This window comes from Osmerus mordax, chromosome 4 (assembly GCF_038355195.1).
Source record: "Osmerus mordax isolate fOsmMor3 chromosome 4, fOsmMor3.pri, whole genome shotgun sequence".
Taxonomy (NCBI): Eukaryota; Metazoa; Chordata; class Actinopteri; order Osmeriformes; family Osmeridae; genus Osmerus; species Osmerus mordax.
Window position 1 is genome coordinate 11937916 of NC_090053.1, and position 21511 is coordinate 11959426.

The 21511-nt window shown below is 42.2% G+C and overlaps 1 protein-coding gene across 2 annotated transcripts in view; it reads right to left on the reverse strand.

Annotated features, from left to right (window-relative positions):
• The window catches only part of slco3a1a (solute carrier organic anion transporter family member 3A1a), a 34688-nt gene that overhangs the window by 10550 nt on the left and 2627 nt on the right, over positions 1-21511 (reverse strand). For both annotated transcript variants that reach the window (XM_067235201.1, XM_067235202.1), the window contains exon 2: positions 17393-17843. In XM_067235201.1, coding sequence (XP_067091302.1) covers positions 17393-17843 — 451 coding nt within the window. The remainder of the gene's footprint in view (positions 1-17392; positions 17844-21511) is intronic.

A 21511-nucleotide genomic window follows, 5' to 3' on the forward strand; every position in this document is an offset into this window, starting at 1 on the left:
CTGCTCCTTACAAGATCGCCGTGGAGCCCAGGAGGACAGAGTCAAGGCAGACATCTGCGACATCTTAAAGAACCTACATTTAACCTAACATCCACACTCTAAAGATGACAGAGTGCTGGAATGTGTTGCACGTAAGCCTTCAGTAACACAGTGGCATTAAAAATGCACACAGATGTACGCTTAGCGAACCAAAATGAACAGGGGTTTTCTTTCGGGCACAGACAATCAAAGGTAATATGTTTACATTCAGTGCAGCGTTGGGGAGGATGATACAACGTGTTTGGTTGAATAAAGACTCTAGTGGGGCAAGATTGTCAGAGACATGGCATGGAGAAATGGCTGCTGCCATGAGCTGTGTTTACGTCTCGTTCTCACTGTGCAGAGGAGATTCCATGTTCTCCTTCATTAATCCAGCTCAAGTTTGCTTGGTAATCCTCTGAGCTCAATCAGAGCTTGAGGACACAGGGCGATGTGGGAGTCCAAACAACGGCACGTGCCACTTTCACAAGGGGGCCAGATTGAGGCCGGGTGTAAGAGGGATCCAAAACTGACCGAGGATCAGGAGACTGCCAGGCATTTCGATTTTCACGTCTCTGCGGTAATCAAGGGAATGTCTTCCACACATGACCACAGACACGACAGGAAAGGGGGACTAGAATGGATGAGAATGGGCCAGAGGGTTAGCATGACTTCACAGGGTTACAGGTCAAAGCACTGGACCGAACGTCACAGCTGCCTAGTATTGTTTCACGGATTTCCAGACCTTCACAAACACCAGCCAGCAGCACAGCGCAGATCTGGGATGAGTGAGAACACAAACAATGTTGGCACTCCAAAAATACTTGATGGGAAATGGATTGAGATAACCTGAACCAATTGTAAACACGCCTCTACCGATGTGTAAAGACCGCAGACTGTAAATCCAAACATCTTTCAAACAAACATCCTCTCCTTGCGCTAACTAAAGCCAGGCCCCAACATCCTCCAACCAGTAAACCACCCAGACAGCAGGGCTTTGACCTTATAAAGACTTTGAGGAGAATGCAGAGGAAAAGCCCTAAATGGGAGTGTAGAGCCTTTGAGACTCAGGGCACAGGCCCTTTTCTGCCTGCTGTGTGAAACAAACTGACAGGGAACAACATTCATGCTGACAGCTAATGAAAAGGAGCGGACAGTTTTGCGACGGAGAGAAACCATAATCGGGCAGGGCATCGCAAACAACGAATTATGTGTCAGAAAGCTGCTAACACCGTGAGGCCAGACAACACAGATTTTTGGAGATGTCACACACAACATGCTTTACTCTCTCCCCCCCACACCTCTCCCACCATCAAACAGCAACTGAGGTCATAAAATCAAAAAGCTGCTTATGTTCAGAATTTCTTAGGTATTCTAGGGGTAGTGATTTTTTTGTGCACATTATGCTGATAAGGATGCAATCGCTCCAGCAGGGTATCTAAAGTACGAAGTATTGTGTAAAACAAAACGTTTCAATCAAAGTGATTTGAATTGTAATTGCAAGGAGTAAGAGCTGATGAAGCATGACTATGTTTCATCCCACCACCTCTACAGACCCGGGACTTGTCCTATACCATAAAATATAACTAAATTCACTTGAGAAGGCTATTCAGTGACTCAGGACAGATAAAGTCAGTAATGTCAGCAATGTAAGTGTTCGTTTACCCTGCAGCTCTTTGGTGAGTGGAGCATTAAGGGGATGCAAGTGCATTTTTAACAGTTTCTTAAGTCAACCTCACTTTGTGTCGATTAGGTCAGGTCCAGGGGTCTCATTTATAAAACTGTGCGTAGGATTCTTACTAAAAGTGTACGTACGCCCAAAAGCCTAAAATGGCGTACGGCAAAAAAAAATCAGATTTATAAAACCGTGCCTACGCACACCTGTAAGCAATGTTCCCTTTATAAATCACAGACTACCCACAAGTGTGCGTACGTGAATCTGCATTTCACCCCGCCCTGAACACGCCCATTTTTAACCATAATTGGTCAATGCAAAGCACCTCATGAATGCTAATCCAGTATATTAATGACCCTGGCATGCGATTGTTCTTCACGGTGAATTATGGCGCATGACAACTTCTCAGACACTGTTAACCTATTGGTGGAGGCCCGAAAACCACATTATTTGGTGGCCGTTGGATCACCAATAAAAAAAAAACAGTGCGAGTGTGGTCAACTGTGCCAGTGATACCGCAAATTGAGATACAATTTGAAAACAAAAGTGTTTTGTTATGAACAAGTAGTCTATTGAAGTCTGGACTGATAACGAGGACGTAGAGTGTAGCGATTGCGCGGGATCTTAACGACTGTATTTCCAGTTTTTGACATATGATGATATATGCACAGTATTAAAGAAATATATTTAGTATACAATGTGTTCTGCAGTTATCTAAAGGTAGGATATGTGATGTTATCCTGTATTCCATGCAGTCGGGCTCGGGCATCTCTGCCTCCTACATCCCGTAGTGGATAATCTGATGGTGAGACATACAGCGCTGAATTTTGATTTAAAATTTGAGTTGGATTGTACAAGGTGTTTATGGAACAATTAACAGTCAGTAGAAGCGCAAATAACACTGCTGGATTTAATCTTCATGATAATTATGAAATCGAGTGAAAAAAACGTGTGTAAGGAAAACAAAATATATAAATATTACGAGTAATGTTCTTCCCACATTCACTTTCTGCAGTCTGACTACAGTACAGTCATCTGCGTCGCCAATTCCAACTGCTTCCAAAATGTGCGTAGGCCTATGGCAGGGTCAGAGTTTGCGTGGAGGACCGCACATTCTCCCGTCAAGTTTGTTTTTTATAAATCACAACCTTTGCGTGTAAAGTGGCGTACGCACATTTTCAGCCCCGTTTTGTGCGTACGCAAGCTTTATAAATGAGACCCCTGGCCAACATGACAGTTTTTAGAGCTCACCACTCTGCTGAGAGCTTTCTGTCTCTTCCACTAAACAGGCTCGAAACTATTTTAATGGGTGGCACTGGTGCTCCCAACCACTGAGCACCCGACAACGTTTTTACAGAACAGCACCACAACAAAAAAAATTATGTTAAACCAGGGCTGCCAACTCTCACGCATTGGCCGTGAGACACACGCATTTCAACCAGTTCACACGCTCTCACGCCACACCTTGTATTTCTCACGTTGAGAAGGCAACGCCAACAGAGTGCAAATTCGTAAAAGAGGACGTCCTCTTTTACCCGGACATGTCCTCTTTTCGAGACCTAAAAAATTTGTCCGGCGGGGATTCCTAAATTGTCTGGGATTTTGCCTCGTCAGATATTTGTGTTTCTCTGGGTCTTTCACAAACTATTACGCCCTTACAAGTTTTAGAAAGGGTATCTTCCTTACGTTCCACCTTCTTGCGCGAGCTGTGACTGTAGAGAGAACTGTCATTTCGATCAGATATTGCGGCAGCACCCCCCCCCCACACACACACACACACACCCCTCCCCGCCGACGCGAAGTGTCCTCTTTTTCACAAACTCAAATATGGTCACCCTAGATAATCGGGGGGCGGTCAGCTTCTTCTCCAGGACGTAAAGTTATATTTACGATTACAGGTAAGAACGATATATAAATGTATCGACCCCCCGGTGGTTCTTACCTCTTTTAGAGGGGGGGGGGGGGGCAAAGTCTTAATTAGGGGGGTCAAACCCCCCCAAACCTCCCCCGTAATTCGAACCCTGAACGCCAACCAAGTAGTCCTGCTAACGTTGTAAACAGTAGCCTAATGGACGAGGCAGGAGTTGTCAGCCCTGATGTTATAGATGTATTTTGCACGCTTGTTAGCTCCTTTTAATGTGACAACGGTGCGCAGTGACAAGGAGTGACTGGCAGCTAATACTAACCAATCTAAAATCTGCATTAAAGTTTAGAACATACAGATTATGTTTAATTCAGGGCTCTCAAAACTCACGCATTTGCAGTGAGACGCATTTCAACCATTTCACGCGCTCTCACGCAACACCTCGGATTTCTAGGCCTAAGGAATAGCTTGTCCCGCTATATTAGCGAGCGTACTTTTAAAGAAAACAACACAACAAACCCGACAAGGTAGTGACTGTAGGACTAAAGACTGACTTCAGTCTGTTCAGTTAGCTCATATTAAAAACATCCTAGTGATATCTTTTGGATATGAGGGGGCTGAGCTACAAATGTTCCTATTGTCCTGTAAGGGACAAACTACTGTATGCATAGTGTATAGTTCTAGACTTATGTATGCCTGCATCAGAAATAGAATAAGACTCATGACAAACCGACAGCAGACAGCTGATACCTTAGTAATAAATGGCGAGAGCATTCACCCAACTCTTTAGGCTTAATCCTTCGCTCCATAGGGTGCAACTTCCACTTTATTTTTTGACCTGTTAATACTGTTTGGGTTTTCAGCGTATTATGGGACTAAATATTTCCTCTCAACATCCTACTCAACCGAAGACTTAAGCTGGCTTTCTTGACCTTCAATTCATCGGCCATCAAAAAGTCAACAAATCCCTGCATCTGCCTCACATTACATAATTTACAAGCTACTTCTGCTTGCAACAAGGTTTTATTAGGAAATGGATTCCTATTTTAGATGATATTACCAGCTCCACATTCAATAATTTCTGAGGTGGTCATTCATTAATAAAAAGGTATGTGATTAAATCATAGCCCACAAAAGTTTGTGCTAATAACATGGTTAGAGTTTGCTAAAGCAGTGCACTAGATGACACAAAGCATATATAGAGTAAATAGTATATTATATACATTTACATTTTAGTAGACGCTCTTATCCAGAGCTACTTACAGTAAGTACAGGGACATCCCCCCCAGAATTGAACGGTGTGCTTAAAGAATCTGTGCAACATACAGATAACCACAGAGGAAAATGTAAGGGGTGAAATATTAAGGAGTGCGTTGTACTATACATCTTTAAATATCTGACAAGTCAACGAAAGAATAGGTTAAAATGTAAAACGTGTGAATTTTTACATTCTCGGCAGCCTGATGTATACGTCACCAGGCTTTAATGATACTAGCATTCCTGTCTAGTAACCTATCCACCCATCTAACTGCAATATTGACTGTGCTGGTAGTGTAAAGGGGAACAGAGTGTTCCATGTCCAAGTTCAGAAGACTGCAAACGTATTGCCCAGTCCCACTTCTCTATCTCAGTCAACCTCAGTGGTGGACTCAGGCTATCTGAGGGGCAGGGGCGAAAAAAAGGGCACCAGCTGCATATGGTGGGGCACAGGGGCATTGTTAGACATGACGCTACTGGGGCACAGACCCCTCATTTGAGCTACTCATACTACTCATTTATTCTAAGCTTGCTCAAGAAGTATGCAATACAATGCATTATAAAAAACTTCCCTTGCTTAATCCAGTATATGTCCAGTTCAGGGCTGTAAATTTGATATAATCTCAGGCAGGGACATCAGTAGTAAATGCAAGCGCATTGTGACCCACAACAATGTGGTGTCACTTCTGGAATTATTTTAGATTGATGTGAGAATCTAACAAATGCAAGACTTTGTCGAGAAATCTGATTGGTCAATGTCGCAATGTCCTGACCTAACTCTTCAGAGTTTCAAATCTTTCTCAGTTTCCAGAGTTTCAAAACTTTCACGGCTTGACAACAGTGTCAGAACTCTGAACTCTAACCCACGTTTTGAATACTCGTAGCTGAATTATTATGCTTACAAACATAAAAAATACGTTCACATATCAAGTTTCAACCTTGCAAGTTTGTATTACAAACCTTCAAATTTAGTTTACAAGCTTGCAAAACTATTCTTTCCACATTACAGAGTTTCAAATCGTATATGCACTCCATTGGATTATAAAAAGAAATTTCGAACTTTGCAGACTGCCCGGTTCTCCAGATAATCGTAGGAAACTAACACGGACAGACAAACACACACACAAACACACACAAACAAACAAACAGACATTCCTGGCATTATTAGATGTGTTTAAAAACAAAACAAGTAGCTGTGATGGGTCTATAAGAGCCGCAGCCACGCTCCGTCTGACAAGGTAGTTCGCCACTCACGGGATTTGAATGCTCGGCCTCCGATTTGCCAAGCGCGACCACTACCAACTACGCCAAAGAAAAGCTAGCTCTTCTTTGACGCGGGTGGCCTCTTACATACCTGAGGAGCGAGTTTCACGGTTCTCACTCCGTTACACTCACCCCTCTGAAACTCACTCCGGCTGTTAGCTGACGCTAACCTAGTGAATCCGGGTCACGGCACCAATGTAACGGGTCTGTAAAAGCCGTAGCCACGCTCTGTCTGACAAGGTAGTTTGCCACTCACGGGATTCGAACTCTCGGCCTCCGACTTGCCAAGCGCGACCACTACCAACTACGCCAAAGAAAAGCTAGCTCTTCTTTGACGCAGTGGCCTCTTACATACCTGAGGAGCGAGTTTCACGGTTCTCACTCCGTTACATAGGGTATGGAGGAACACCATGAGGGGAATTTAGGTGAAGTCTTTTTGGATTAAGTACACCATGTAAAAGGGGATTATGGCCTGCCAAATCTGCAGTGATCCACTAGACACTAGTAACAGCATTAGGCCTGGGCCTATACCCTGGACGTCAAAGCTTTAAACAGGGCACAGAGCAAAACAATGTCAATATGTTCAACAGAGGTATGCAAGACAGTGTCCCAAATACAGGCTTCCATGTCGCTTAGATTCAAACCATGTGCTAGCTATCCTTTGTACAAGACACATTCAGAACCTGGGTGCTAGGTACGGCTAGACTTAATCCTCAATGGGGTCATGATCCTAAGTGGGAGTTCAATGTCACGCTTTGCTGATGTATTTAATGTGTCACATCAACAGCCCAAAACAGCTGCTTTTTAAAGGCTGTATGCAGTTCAGAGCTGCAAACATCAGTCTGACACAGTGAATTGGCCTCTGTCATCATCAAACAGTAATTCAAAAGGACATGCAACCAACTGCATGCCCGTGACAACATGACTGCTACTGAGTAGATAAATCACTTAAGTATGTTGCTAAAAGAACCTTAACTGATCCTCAATTTCTCCTGTTTTATCATTCAGCAGTTGTAAAAGTCAAGCCACCATCTCATGTCTCTTTAGGTGGCAATAAAGAGGCCTAACAATAAGGCACTCCAAGCTACATTGTTGTGTAAAAATGTTAAGGCTTTATCAAGTGGGACCCATTAATTAGTTTAAACTGTGAGATGTTGTTATGGCAATAAAAGCTCTTTGAATCTATAACAAACTCTCAGAATTTATAAGATATGTTACAAACACACAGCGTGTACGTAAAGGAAGAAAGACCCTGAAACAGTCTTTAACCATGACAAGAAGCAAGAGACAAAGATAATGACTACTTGGAACTAATTACATTTCATACAAAAACGCACAAGAAATGCCAGAATCTTCAGATGATGCTAATATTTGCTTTACTTCCAAATTTTTCAACTGAGTAGATCTATTTTAGTGAGGGAGAATACAGAGATTGACAGTAGACATTTTATCCCATAAATAAGCCTAACAGTGTTACCATATAAGGCAAAACTCTTGCAGGGGTTTGCCAATTGGCCCTTAACAATGAGAACTTGCTTCAGTTCCCAGAATGTTTTAAAGCTGTTTTGTACCCAAACATATCTGTCCTTGATTTCTCTGTGTACTCATCCTGTTCCTGCAGCTGAACAGTTCTTAGATCTATTTAGCACACTATTTCCCAGGCCTGCCCTGCACTGAGACGTTGTCTGGTAGTGTAATTTACACACACATACACACACACAGAATGTGAAGGAATGCTACTGCCCCTGATGATGAAGATGAGTCACTGAGGTGTCATATCGAGTGTTAATCCCAGAACCGGTGCACGCATGACAGCTCAATAAATGTCAAATTCATAGCAGTGTACTTTAGCACTGCCTGACAGCTCAGCTAACAGTTTGGAGGCAAATATTTTGCTATGATGTGCAACTCAGTCAATTGCACATCATATGATTTCACAAATGTTTGGTGTTTTCCTCATACCTGCATATGTGTTCTACATAGACTGTCAGGTCAATTGCATTACCCTGCTTAGTCCTTACAAACTATATAGTAAGATAATCTTTGGGTGTTAACCTTGTGTCATTACACCCCCACTATTTCAGGTACAGTATGAAGAAAGTCCTTATTAACCTAAATGGCATCTTCTTCATTTATGGCACTGAGACATGCACAGTTAAATAGGACATATTCAGATATATTAATAACCCTGATTTGGAACACTTTTGTTTACAAGGTCTTTACATAAAATGTCAAGCCCCAAAAAAGTGTTCAAAGAATATGTCTATATTCTCTTTACGATATACATATAAGACTCACTCATTTCTGTGAGAAAAATCTATTATTTGTAGCATTTTTAGGTCCGTCTGAGCTTGGGATGCCTGAACTAGTCCCAGCAGAGGACATCTCGTCTTCCTCACAGCTTGCAATTTGCAATTATTTCGATAATGCTAGCTTACAGCCTTTTTCACAGCGTTAATGATAGTCTTTCTGTGTGTAAGATTGCATAAACAGATTGGGCATGTTTTCAAACATGCCACTGATGTGGAACTGGAGCCACAATGGACCCTGCCAGACCTCCAGCACTGTCAGCGCTGGGTCAGCGATGTAAAGAGGGAGGAGGAGAAAAAGAGAAAGGAAAGAAAGACCAAGAGAAAAAAACGGGAAACAGAGAGGGGATGAGTAGGAGGCCTCCAGACAGCGAGGTGCCCTGTCAGGAGCCCTGGTACAGCAATCCGTTTGTAATCCTGCCTCAGATGTTTTCCTTAGGCCCAGGCGAGGGGCGTACACAGTGTCTTTTGTGCGTTTGGGTGGTGGGATGAAGGCAGGGCGCGGGCGGAGCAGGGCAGTGCAGGCTCAGGCAGGCTGCTTTGCTGGAGTGGCCCCAGCTGCCCCTCTCGAAGCAGGGGAGGAGAGGAGCAGAGGTTGGGGCTCGCTGCAGCTGCTAGCAGCTCCTTCAGCAGGTGGCTTGGCCTAATTGCCAGGGTAACAGTGCCAGGACCATGCCCCCCCCCTTCCCTCCTTAATGTGTTAGGGAGAACCAGGCAAAAATAATGAAGCTGGTTGGACATCCAGCATGTCTGCTACAAACCACAAAGAAGACCTAATTGCACTGCATCCTGAGGAAATGAAGAGGGTTGTGCAACTGGGAACTGATGTTGCGAGTACGATGATACACCATTCAGCAAAATTGTTGCAAATGAAAGTTGGAGCTGTGTTGAGCAAAACGTCCAACGGATGTTTTTTCCAGAGACCTACTCATTGTGGCTACTAACAAGTTTATTCAGTCAACCCTCTAATCGTTTGTAAAAATTTGCTAGCCACCCTATCGATCCGAGTCCATTTAATTAAGCTTTGTTAGCCTGCGCTCCACGTCAGCGCTGATACTAGGATAAAGTGCTGAACATGCTACTAGGCCATCTTAAGAGCCAGCCGGAGCCACTACTTACACACCACTCAATAAATGAGACTGGGGATTTGTGGTAATACCAGGAGTGGATGGTGAATCGGCAGAATTTGTTGACCTATCCTCACGCTGTAAATACCGCTGCTCTGTTTCCCTTGCAGAACACAGTCCACCCGAGGCCCGGGTCTGTTGTCCTGATAGGTAGAGGGGAGTTGGCCACTCCCTGACTCAACCAGGGATTTGTGAAGTGTTGTTTCTGCTGCTGCGCTATGCTGGACTCTGATGGGCTCTGATGTAGCCCAGCCCTTTGACAGCTGCATCCTCCCCCAGCAGGCACGGGGCCAGGGAGGGAACAGCAGTACCTGGTAGAGGAATGAGCATCTCAATCCAATAGTAAAAAATAAAAAAAACTGACATTTCCGTGGCAACGGTTTCCTAGTGTTGTTGTGTTTATGATCTGCCCCCCACCCCCCCACCACCCCCCCCCCTTTACCCCCCCACCCCCTACAACCCCACCAGGAGAACCACAAAAAAAATCCCCTTTTTAATCAGCGACAGGGCACTGACCCAGATTTCCTTGAGAAGGCGGTATAGTGTGGGGGTTTACTGAGGCCGTAAGAATTGGACATAGATAGAGAGTGATGATGAGGCTATATGGCCGACACCCTCAGTCCACAGGTACCCTGCCCTCCCTCCAACAGGGAGCACCCACACTGAGCTCCCCATGCAGCCAGCCAAGGAGGCAGGAGGACACAGCAGTCCAGAGGAGGGGCAGGGCCACTGGGCCTGCAGATGGTGGGTTGACATAGACAGCCACAGGGTTGGAGAACATGCCTGGGCCTGCTCTGATGTTAGGGGGCTCCGGGCCACGTCTGTTATCCAGCGCTGACCCACATCATTCAGAAGTCTGACCCATTTAGAGGCTGCCAACACCAACCTTCCCATCCCTCTCTGTCTCTGGTGTGTACAGTTGGAGGGCACCAGACTCATCAGGACAGGACAGGGACAGTGCTGCAGGTTTGAGGGGCTGCAGCACACCAGGTCTGGTGATTGGGCACCGCCTAGGACACGTGCCCTATGCAGACATCCTGTCAACACTGGTGCCACATGGCACGGTTGTTCACCCACACTGCTACAACCCTTGTGGACGCCACTCCCAGAAGTATTTATTTTAGATTTTCAAGGAGAACATATAGCTGAAATTGATGTCACGCATTTATTTGAAAATATATATATTTTGGCAGAAATTAAAAGGAAATTGCCCTCCTTTATTTTAAACAGAAGTTAAGAAGTCTTTTTAATTTGTCATATTGGGTGATGAATTGCGTTTAAACCACCACTTACTCGTGGTCTCTTAAATTGTAAAGCTATAACACAGTGGCTTCAGGTCCCTGCCAAATATAGTACAACTGGCATTGATGCAAAAAGCCAACTTCCTTTTCAAATAAAACATGTTTGTCTTCCTCTGGACAGCTTTAATGGTCTAGTAAAAACTATGGAGCTATCTATCTATGTACCCAGCATTGGACAATCAACCCAACCCAGCTTGTTAAGCCTGAGATTGGTCCAACATCCAGGCTATACCTTACAGTTTCCAATTTCCATACTAGTCAGGGGCATGGGAGGTTCCTCCATAGCATTTGTTCTGCTTGTTCAGCAGACAGCCTTGATAAATGATCTCATTAGGGTTAAAGTAAAGACAGAAGATTCAACACTAATGATCCTCTCCAACATAGTTTAATGTAGATGCTTAATACTGGTTGTCCTTCAATCAATCACTGCAGATTTCCATACACCAGACCCACTCTCGTCCAGAGTGAGGGAGTCTGTTAGATCTCCAGCTAATCGTCTTAACATATCTATGCACTGTCCTTAAGTGATTGCTTTTCCTGATTTGGAACCTACCCATCCATAGATGGATGGGTAGGTGGATAACTCCAGACGCATAGCACATGTATGCTGCGATGATGGGGCAGACCTGCTTAGACCCAGCCCGGGTAATGGGCTCATGGCTACACTTCCACTGCGGCTCGACAACTGCTCTAATCCCAGAGCCTGGAAAGGGTAAACCATCTGGGGAACCATGCAGCCATGCTGGTGATGACAGGGCAGCTCTGCCATGCTGCTGGAGACAGCCAGGTTCCCACACTGGGGGGAAGAATAGAGAGCTGCAGCTTGCTGATACATCAAAAATTTCTTATTGTCTTGAAATAAAACAAACTGTTGTTGCTAGGCACACACTCAGCATGCAGCTTAGTGGCAGAGATGGAAAAACCCATTTAGAATCTAATCCCTCAAGATGACATTACAAGCGCTGAGTTTAAGTAGCTTATATAAACACGCCCTACTGCAGCCACATGGAGTCAGAACATTTGAGCAGCGATGTTGACAAGTCCCTCGAGGATCCCTTTGAGGTCTTTGTCACTACGACGACCACTCCAGCTTTCTAACATTGGTCTAAAACAAGTGACATCCGTGGCAAAGCACGTAAACGTGGGTTGAAGTTAAATTGGGTAGCTTTCTGTTGTGGTGTACTGTATATTCATAATGTAAACCCACTGTTATGTATACTGTATAATTTTCTACCCAATTTATATATACACTACCGTTCAAAAGTTTGGGGTCACCCAGACAATTTCGTGTTTTCCATGAAAACTCACACTTTTATTTATCAAATAACTTTCAAAATGAATAGAATATATAGTCAAGACATTTACAAGGTTAATTATTATTATTAGAAAGAATTATTTTTATTTGAAATATAAATGTTGTTCAAACTTTGCTTTCGTCAAATAATGCTCCATTTGCAGCAATTACAACATTGCAGACCTTTGGCATTATAATTCTAATCCTTCTAATCATCCATTAGTCTTCTAAGGCAATTAGCAAACACAATGTACCATTCGAACACATACATTAATAGTTGCTGGAAATGGGCCTCTATACACCTATGTAGATATTTCATTAAAAACCAGACGTTTCCACCTAGAATAGTCATTTACCACATTAACAATGTATAGTGTATTTCTGATTAATTTAACGTTATCTTCATTGAAAAAAACAGTGCTTTTCTTTCAAAAATAAGGACATTTTTAAGTGACCCCAAACTTTTGAACGGTAGTGTATATACAGTATACACAATTATGCTAGGGAAGAAAGGAAATGTCCTGAAAATAACATGCAGGCTTTGGTCTACATCACAATAAAGTGGTGTTGTGTCAGATGCTCACAGTAGTGCAAGTGCTGTGGGTCTGATGTGTCAGGTATGAATAGGACTAGACTCTGTGGCTTCTGTGCCCCAGGAGTGGATCCTTGTCTTGTATGTGGCCACAGTGGAGGAAAAAACTTCTGTGTTGTCCTACAGCCAGACTGTCACTTCTAGTTTGACCTCACTTTCTAGCCCAACGGAGTCCGGGGAATATGTGTGTGTGTGTGTGTGGACATTGTGTTAGCCAGGGAAGGACAGGGCTGCTTCGTGGCTGGAACAGACACAGCATTCTTCAGGGCTCCTCCTCCGCTTGGGCCACAGACTGTTGGTGTTCACACACAAAACTGTTTACTTCAAAGCTGAATGTGACAGTGTCCGTTTGTCACCCTCACCCCATACATTAGAATTAGAGGAAATCGTCTCACAGCATACTTATTTAACATAAATATAATGGGCAAGAAATACTGCATGAAAAGATATCACACCAAATCTTTTTAACCATATTTAAAACATGGACTCTGATGCAAACCAGTGATAACACTTTTCCAATGATTATTTACTTATCTGTGACTATATACTGAAAATACAGGATCCATAATAATATATTGAAAATGTATTTTACGTAATCAATTTTAATTGGCATCGACATTGACTAAAATGAATAATGTGATCCATTCAGTCAAGTGTACAGCGTAATTCTCAGGCACTAGAAAACCTACAAAACTGGACAAGGCCTATTGCTTGGGTTTCTGTTGTGTAGAGAGTCACAGCCAAGCTCCACCCTGCACATGCATGTGCTGTACAGTATATTTTTGCAACCAAAGGTCCTGTGGGAAGAGCCATATTTAGCACTGAGAAGGGAAAGGTCATGGGGTACTGAGAAGAGAAGTCCTGTTGACGCACGCCCTCCAATCATATTTGTTTCCTTTGGCACAAATCCGTACCTACGTCCAGACATGGAAAACAAGAAGATCTCTTAAAACAGTCTATCCACAGCACCACTATGGACCAGACATGACAATGGAAGCCCCCTGTGGCGAGGGAAGTCATTTCTAGTCTCTATGTTGCATTTGGAGGCACACAAAAGGAGACTTACAATTGATTCTTAAAACGAAAGCGAAGGGGGGGCTACGAACACAACTAAAGCAGTCTTTAAACAATAAGTAGGAAACTGCAGGCCCCATACTTCATTGAACGTGTAATGTAGAAATGTCTGAGGTTTTCCTGCTTGTATAAACAGCAGTGAGCTGGGCCTGGTAGAGTACACAATGAAGAGGGCGAGACAGCCCAGCCCTGCTGCCCAGCACAGTGACTCAGTAGGAGTTGTTTTTCACAGAGCTCTGTGGAATGCATATGCAGTCGTACCAGTCAGACCCACCTCATGGCTGGCTGGTTGGCATTCCTGTCTCTCTCTGTAATTATGGCTCTGCCTTTCCTACAGACCACACTGTTCTCTCTCTCTCTCTCTCTCTCTCTCTCTCTCTCTCTCTCTCTCTCTCTCTCTCTCTCTCTCTCTCTCTCTCTCTCTCTCTCATTATCTCTCTCTCATTATCTCTCTCTCTCTCTCTCATCACCTGGCACTTTAGCAGAATGTCTAATTATAACAATAATGCATTGCTGGGGGCAGGATGCCCTAAGATCATCATCATTACCAAAACCCCCAACAAACTATCACCATTGTCAACAAAACTAGGCCCTGCTTCTACATCCCATGACCAGCTCCCCTAGAAGGGCAGAATAACCATATCAACTACCAGTATACCCTTTTTATATATTTTTATGACTTTATTCCTCACATGGATCAGCCTCCTCCAGGCTGTTTCTAACTTTAAATTCTACCCACGGAGGTCAACTTTGCCATGTTTAGCAGGAATTAATAGACCTATGTAGTTATTAGACTTGATGGTAGATCATTAGGATAAATGTTAATAATTATGCTGACAGAGTCCATTTGAAACATTTAGACACACAGAATCAATTAGACCACCTGCAATCAACCTCCCCGTTTCAAGGTCTTTAGGACACATCATCCCTTATACATCAACATGAACCTCTCCCAGGTCTATAGTATGTAGGGTACTATCTTCACTAAACTAATAAAAAAAGTGTGTGCTTTCACATTTCATATAACATCTAGTGTTTTTGTGTCTACATTGTAGACACATTAACCAATGAATGTTGATTTATCTAGCAGACGGCACATCAAGAAGGGTATTTTCGATACCTATTTAGGTTACAGATTATGTAAAAGGCATCTACTTTATCATGCCTGCTATTCTTGTCTGGCTATCACCAGCTACTTGGTCAAAGAGGCAGTGTCATGGCTTGTGCCAATCACCAGAGTCTAAAAAGAAAGCAACAGGAATATTTAGAGAGGAAGGAGCCTGGCCAAACAACTTGATCTCGGTACCGTAACAATGGGTGCCTGGCTGTATACAATGTATATGACTGAATAATCACTGAATACATTATCAGTATGTGAAAAGACATCTTAGAGAGATTCAGACAATCTCCCCCATTCATGCTGCTACAATCACATGACATGCATGCAGCATGAGGATTAGAATGATCAGCTGAGCACATGGTCTCAACTCAATACAACATTGTTCTCCAGCGCTCACCGCTTGTTTTCCTCCAACTTTCTTTGCAGCTTATCAACGGAGAACAGCACCAAATCTCCCTCTGTGAATGCAAAACGTTAATCTACGGGAGCACACTTCCTACTGTACAATGTTAACAAGGCACAGCAGTGGTTCCAAACGTCAAAGCCTTCACAGAGCTTGTTTGTTGGTCCTGTTGCTTTCAGAAAAGGTAGAAAGGACTATGAAAATAAAAGATTTAGGGAATTGTACACACATGGAAGGACAATTAGGCAAATTTGACCTCTGAAATCTACAATAGCGGCACGTTGTAGACTTTGTCCAAAGGATTGAACAGCACATCTGTCCAGTTTAAAGTAACATAATATGATGTCAGCCTGTCATCTGTAGGGGCATGGGTTATGCTTGACCATATTAACCATATGTATTTTCAGAGAAGAGGCAGAGTAACAAAGATACTGTTCATCTAATCTTTTCCATCAAAGCCTGATGAGTTTGCATGGGCAATCAGCAATGACCAGGTGTCTATCAACCCAGGCCTGTTGTGATAAGCACCGTTTTCTGATTTGAGTAATTACCAATCGGCATTACAGTCAACATTTTAAAAAAAGTTGAAAGATAGAAGGTTGCAGCAGCCTTTCCAATTATCCTCCAGACATTGCGTTGTCACCTTGACAACTGTTGATCTTCAAAGCAAATCAGTTATTATGAGATGTGCATGATTTATGTTTCATCTCTTTGTGTAATGTCACTGTGAACCGACTGTCTGGGTGGGATTGTCCACAAGGCACCAGCCTCTAGCCTGCTTTTGATGTGCTGCAGCAGGTCTCGCTGCTAGACGCCAAGGTGATGATGATGGGTTTCTTAGAACAAACAGACCCAGTTATGACTCTACAGTGTGGTCGTATCTCAGTTACAAACACCTCTGAAGCCACAACAAAACCCATGGAATTTCCAAAAGTCTGAAAGGAAACAGAGCACTGGCAAAGAAACAGCAGAGCCAGGCACACCACAGGGTATATCATCCACCAATCATGTGGTATCAAAGGGCTGCTCTGGTACTGCTTTGAATTGAGTGGTAAACATTGAAAAGCTGCATCAGCAGACTTGTGTAGCCAAAGGAGGAGACAGCAAGCTCAGTTGATTTTCATCCCTCTTTCAATTCATGCCATCACCAGACCTAGGGCCTCATTTACTAACATTGCGACCGCAGCTTAATCTGCGCCTTTGCCCAACCGCAAATAGTGCACGGTGTATTTACGCATTTTGCGTGGTATTTATCAAACCAGATCCTCGTCGGGCAATCAACGCCTTACTCCGCCCTTTAGTGTTAATTAGCACGCCGTTAAAAGACGGGAGAAATCGCCTGCATGTTACTGCCACCATGGGTGATTCGAGAAAAAAAAAGAAGGTTCATCGAACAGGAGATATAAATATTGGTTCACGAAATTACAGCTAACATTAACATGTTACAAGGAAGAAATACACCTCTCCTCCCATCTCTTTGCGCCACACGCCCGGTTTCTCTTAAACCCTCCCAGCAGCGGTAATCTGCGTATTTACTCAATTGCGCTGCCTTTGTAAATACGGTTTTATGTCTTTAACCGCTATTTTACGCCTGAAATGGGCGCAATCCTTTTAGTAAATGAGGCCCCTAGTGTCATGGACATGAATAAAAAAAAAAAACTTGTGGCTCTGTTAAACCTGGTAGTCACATGGTCTGGCCTAGGATTGGGGACAAAGGAAGATTGAGCCGAACACAGAGCACACATTCAGACTACTCAGGACTCTGAGGCTATGTACACACAGCACCTGCCATTGGCAGTGAAAACATTATGTTCAACTAAAGGGATGACCCAAATGTGTTTGTCTTAAGAATCTCATGTGCTGGTACAAATTGATTTGTAAATGCCAGAGTGATAACAATCTGCCTTTTTTCTTGGTGCACTTCATTACAGTCTTGTTATTCGAGCTCTTGTTGACTCGCCAGTAACCCGGTGAGGTTAATGTGCTCTAGATTTTTGTTTTATTCTTTTTTGCTAAAGCAACAAGTGCAAGGTTGCACAGGAACAAAACGTGTACTGTCATGGTGCCCATAGTACGTGAATGCAAATTGACTTACCTATATAGAGGGAGGAGTCTTTCCTCTTCACATGATCATCGATGTAGGCCACACCAAGGGGCTGGACCGGGGTGGCTCCTATCCCTAGGAGGACCTGAGCTCCAATCAGCAGCAGGTACATCATGTTGGTGTTGGCCTTGTTGGAACAGGTCTCCTCCTCATCTCTCTCAGTCCTGTTAGTGCACACGTCACGTCCAAATTCAACCATCCACGTCTCATCTGGGTTGTATTCGTACTGGGTGGTTAAAAACTCCGGCAGGGCAGAGAGAAGGGCTCCTAGCGCCATGACGATACCCCCACAACCAATGAGCCTCGGCCGGTGGGCTTTGGCCCCAAAGTAACTGACAAATAGGATGAGAGCCAGGTTGCCAATCTCGAAGCTGCTAGCGATCACACCCACGTCAGCACTCTGGAGGTTGAAACGTCGCTCCAAGGTGGTCAGGACACTCACCTGTAAAAGCACAACATATCAGAAATAACATTTCATTGAAATATCACACTAACTTTATGGACATCCAGGAGTCTCTATTTACTTGTACATGACCCATAGACAAAAAAACAATTCTATTTTGTTTTCAAAGCAACATATGATGGAAGGATAGGCTGAATGTGGGATTTAAACATCAGAAAGAAATGGATTATGCCTATGAAAAGACAATGTTATTAAGGTTATGCTCTTTTAAGTAATCCCTTTCCTTTGAATAAACTGACTTGCAAACCCCTTGCAGATGTGGTTTCAGAAAGAAATCATATTCAACTCTATTCAACGACTTCAGTCCTCTGTTTTTGATTAGCTTGGCACTGAAACATTTACTCCCATGGCATTATTGAAAGTGCATTCTACCTTCACACTCTCTTTCCCTCTCTCACTCACTTCTAATGCAAGTGAAAGACGAGAATTGATCATATTACTTTCTTAGGACTGAGGCTGGGTAGCTGAGGATTTATCAAACCATTTTTCTTTGGTTGTAAGTAAAATACACAAAAGTTGAATCTTTCCATTCCTATCTATTCAATTACATTTACGTGTATGAATTAGTAGACAATTTGTCATGGACTGGTCACTAGGGATGCAATACACAAATCCCTATAGCCGATGTTCATACACGTAACATAAAAGGCCAATTCCGATACCAAAGTTTTCACATTACTGTAATTTACCAGTGGAAATTCAGTTGTCCTGATCCAAAATTATGAAATATGTTCACACAGCTAGCATTTTTATTGTTAGATAGTGAAAGTTCTCACCTTGAATACGATATAGCAGCATAGCAATATATTATCTGTCATAGACACGTGACTAGAAAAAAAACTTTTGGCTTTTATTTATAAAAGCATTTGTGATGCCTTCAGACACCACAATCCTCGAACATAATATTGTAAATTATATTGTAAATTACGGCAACTTATATTTTATTTTATTCTAATTCTAATTCCACTTAGTACTGCTAGTTTATGTACCCTTAGTATAGATAGTCCACATATTTACATTTTAGGTCCCTATATGTTTATTGTATGCACCTTCCTGCCAAAGCAAATTCCTTGTCTGTGCAAACTTTCATGGCGAATAAATACCATTCTGATTCTGATTACTTGCCATTTTAAAGTAGTCGTCAGATACAGATTATTACATTTTCTGTAAATAATCTGCCGATACAAATTGCTGGCCGGTGCATCAATACTTACTACTCCCGACTTTTAGCTACCAAATTGATGATCCCTCTGAAATACTACAGGTACAGCCACCTATACATGTTTTCCTCTTATCAAACCTGTGCAGACTATAAACATTTGTACGGGCAGTCTGACAATAGGTAGGCTACTAAAAACAGTGACAGCAAACACAACATGGCCCAGCTGTTAATTTAACAACGAAAATGTAGCCTAGCCCTAGACATGCAAAGGTTTAATAACTAGCCTAACCTATGAACATTTCTGCGTAAGTATTTCAGAATATACACTACCGTTCAAAAGTTTGGGGTCACTTTAAAATGTCCTTATTTTTCAAAGAAAAGCACTGTTTTTTTCAATGAAGATAACGTTAAATTAATCAGAAATACACTATACATTGTTAATGTGGTAAATTACTATTCTAGGTGGAAACGTCTGGTTTTTAATGAAATATCTACATAGGTGTATAGAGGCCCATTTCCAGCAACTATTACTGTCTGTTTTCGAATGGTACATTGTGTTTGCTAATTGCCTTAAAAGACTAATGGATGATTAGAAGTATTAGAATTAGAATGCCAAAGGTCTGCAATGTTGTAATTGCTGCAAATGGAGAATTATTTGACGAAAGCAAAGTTTGAAGAACAAAATTTATATTTCAAATAAAAATAATTATTTCTAATAATAATAATTAACCTTGTAAATGTCTTGACTATATTTTCTATTCATTTTGAAAGTTATTTGATAAATAAAAGTGTGAGTTTTCATGGAAAACACGAAATTGTCTGGGTGACCCCAAACTTTTGAACGGTAGTGTATATCTGGATTACAATGACACTTTATACAATATGTTACAGTAGTTCTCTGAAAGAGTAAGGTTGTGTTTGTGAGTGGCAGTAAATCACACATAGGCCTAAGTGTTGATTAACTAATGCTACATACAGTAAGTTTTTTGTCAATGAAGCTCAGCAAGCATGCAGACACAATCCTAACCCACATTCTTTTTTACTCTACTAACCAGTAGTGTCTGTTGTCTATATGTTCTGTGCTGTACCCCAAATTACCTCTCGGAGGACATTTACGTTTTTGAAGTGGATAAATTAGTAAAAAACTTTTTACAAAACTAAAAGGTTGACACTAAATTCAGGGTAGTAAAATGGAAAAATCTCCAAATAATAATTAAAAAAACAAAATTTCTACTGTCCATGATGGACTCATGGATTTCATAAATACAAATGTCTGAGAACAAACTGCCGACATGCTCACCTGCCAAAAACAACCAACTATCAAACTATTCCCGGATCCGTCTCAAATATTACCTTTAAAGGGCATAGCCAGTTCCATTGACAGAAATATATTTGAAAATGAAAGCAAGTTATTTTCTCCTAAAAGAGGGACCCTTGCAAGTAATCGTTGTCTGTCCTGTATCAAAGGTTCTTCACTATCAAGGCGATAGTTACTTGTGGATAGTTAATTTGTTTGCCAATCTTTAGGGTTATGAAGTTAATTCTATATTTCATAAGAGTTTTTCCTAACTGTAGGTACAAACTAACATACAGTCTGTGGTAACAACCAGATGGAATGTGTGTGTCTACATGTGTGCATCCTGGTCTTTTAGTCACATCTGAGCTACCATAGCGTATGAGTAATGCAATGTAGCTTCCAAACCACAACAGTCCTAGACTTGCATAAACCTAGGCTCAAAACGCTGGCATCTGCTGCCTTCCTAAGAGCAACACCATGCCAATGCAACCTGTTGATGGCAAAGCTGGAGCTTTCATTACACACCAGTACACTTTGTGAAAATATATCTTCACATCACCCTGTGTAGAAGTTGTCTACATGGCTGAGATTCTCAGGTGCTGTAGCTGAGAATTTTCACATCTGATTACTTCACCAATAAGTTTGACTTTCACAGACAGAATTCAGAGCTCAGACAGAGCTCTATTATTTCCAATTAATTTTGTAAATAAATTGGAAATAATAGAGCTCTGTCTGGATTATGTTATATGAAGAGACTGCACACATTTTACACTAGCATGAGCAGGTACTTTGAACTAGCTCGACTAAAGCTAGGGTTTACTGTATATTGACAGCACTAAACTGTCTGAAAAGTATGCTTTAACAAAGAAAATGTGTCTGTTTTCATTAACAAGGTTTAGCCTCAACATGACCTCACCTGTTGAGAGTGACTGTTACTATCAACATACATCTGCATCCCTTTTCTCAAACAAAAAGATAAGACCAGTTCGAGCAGAGTGAATTCCGGTTTAAGTATAGCTCAGGTTCCCCTTTGCTGTCCTTTTCAACTGACACTGGCTGCCAGTTTTTCATCTTTATTGTCCTGCTATGTTACAGTACTGTTACTTGTTACATTCTGTAAACTCTATCAACAAATAAACTGGGAACAACCAAATAAACATTTAAAATTAAACTACTGTAGCTGTTTGT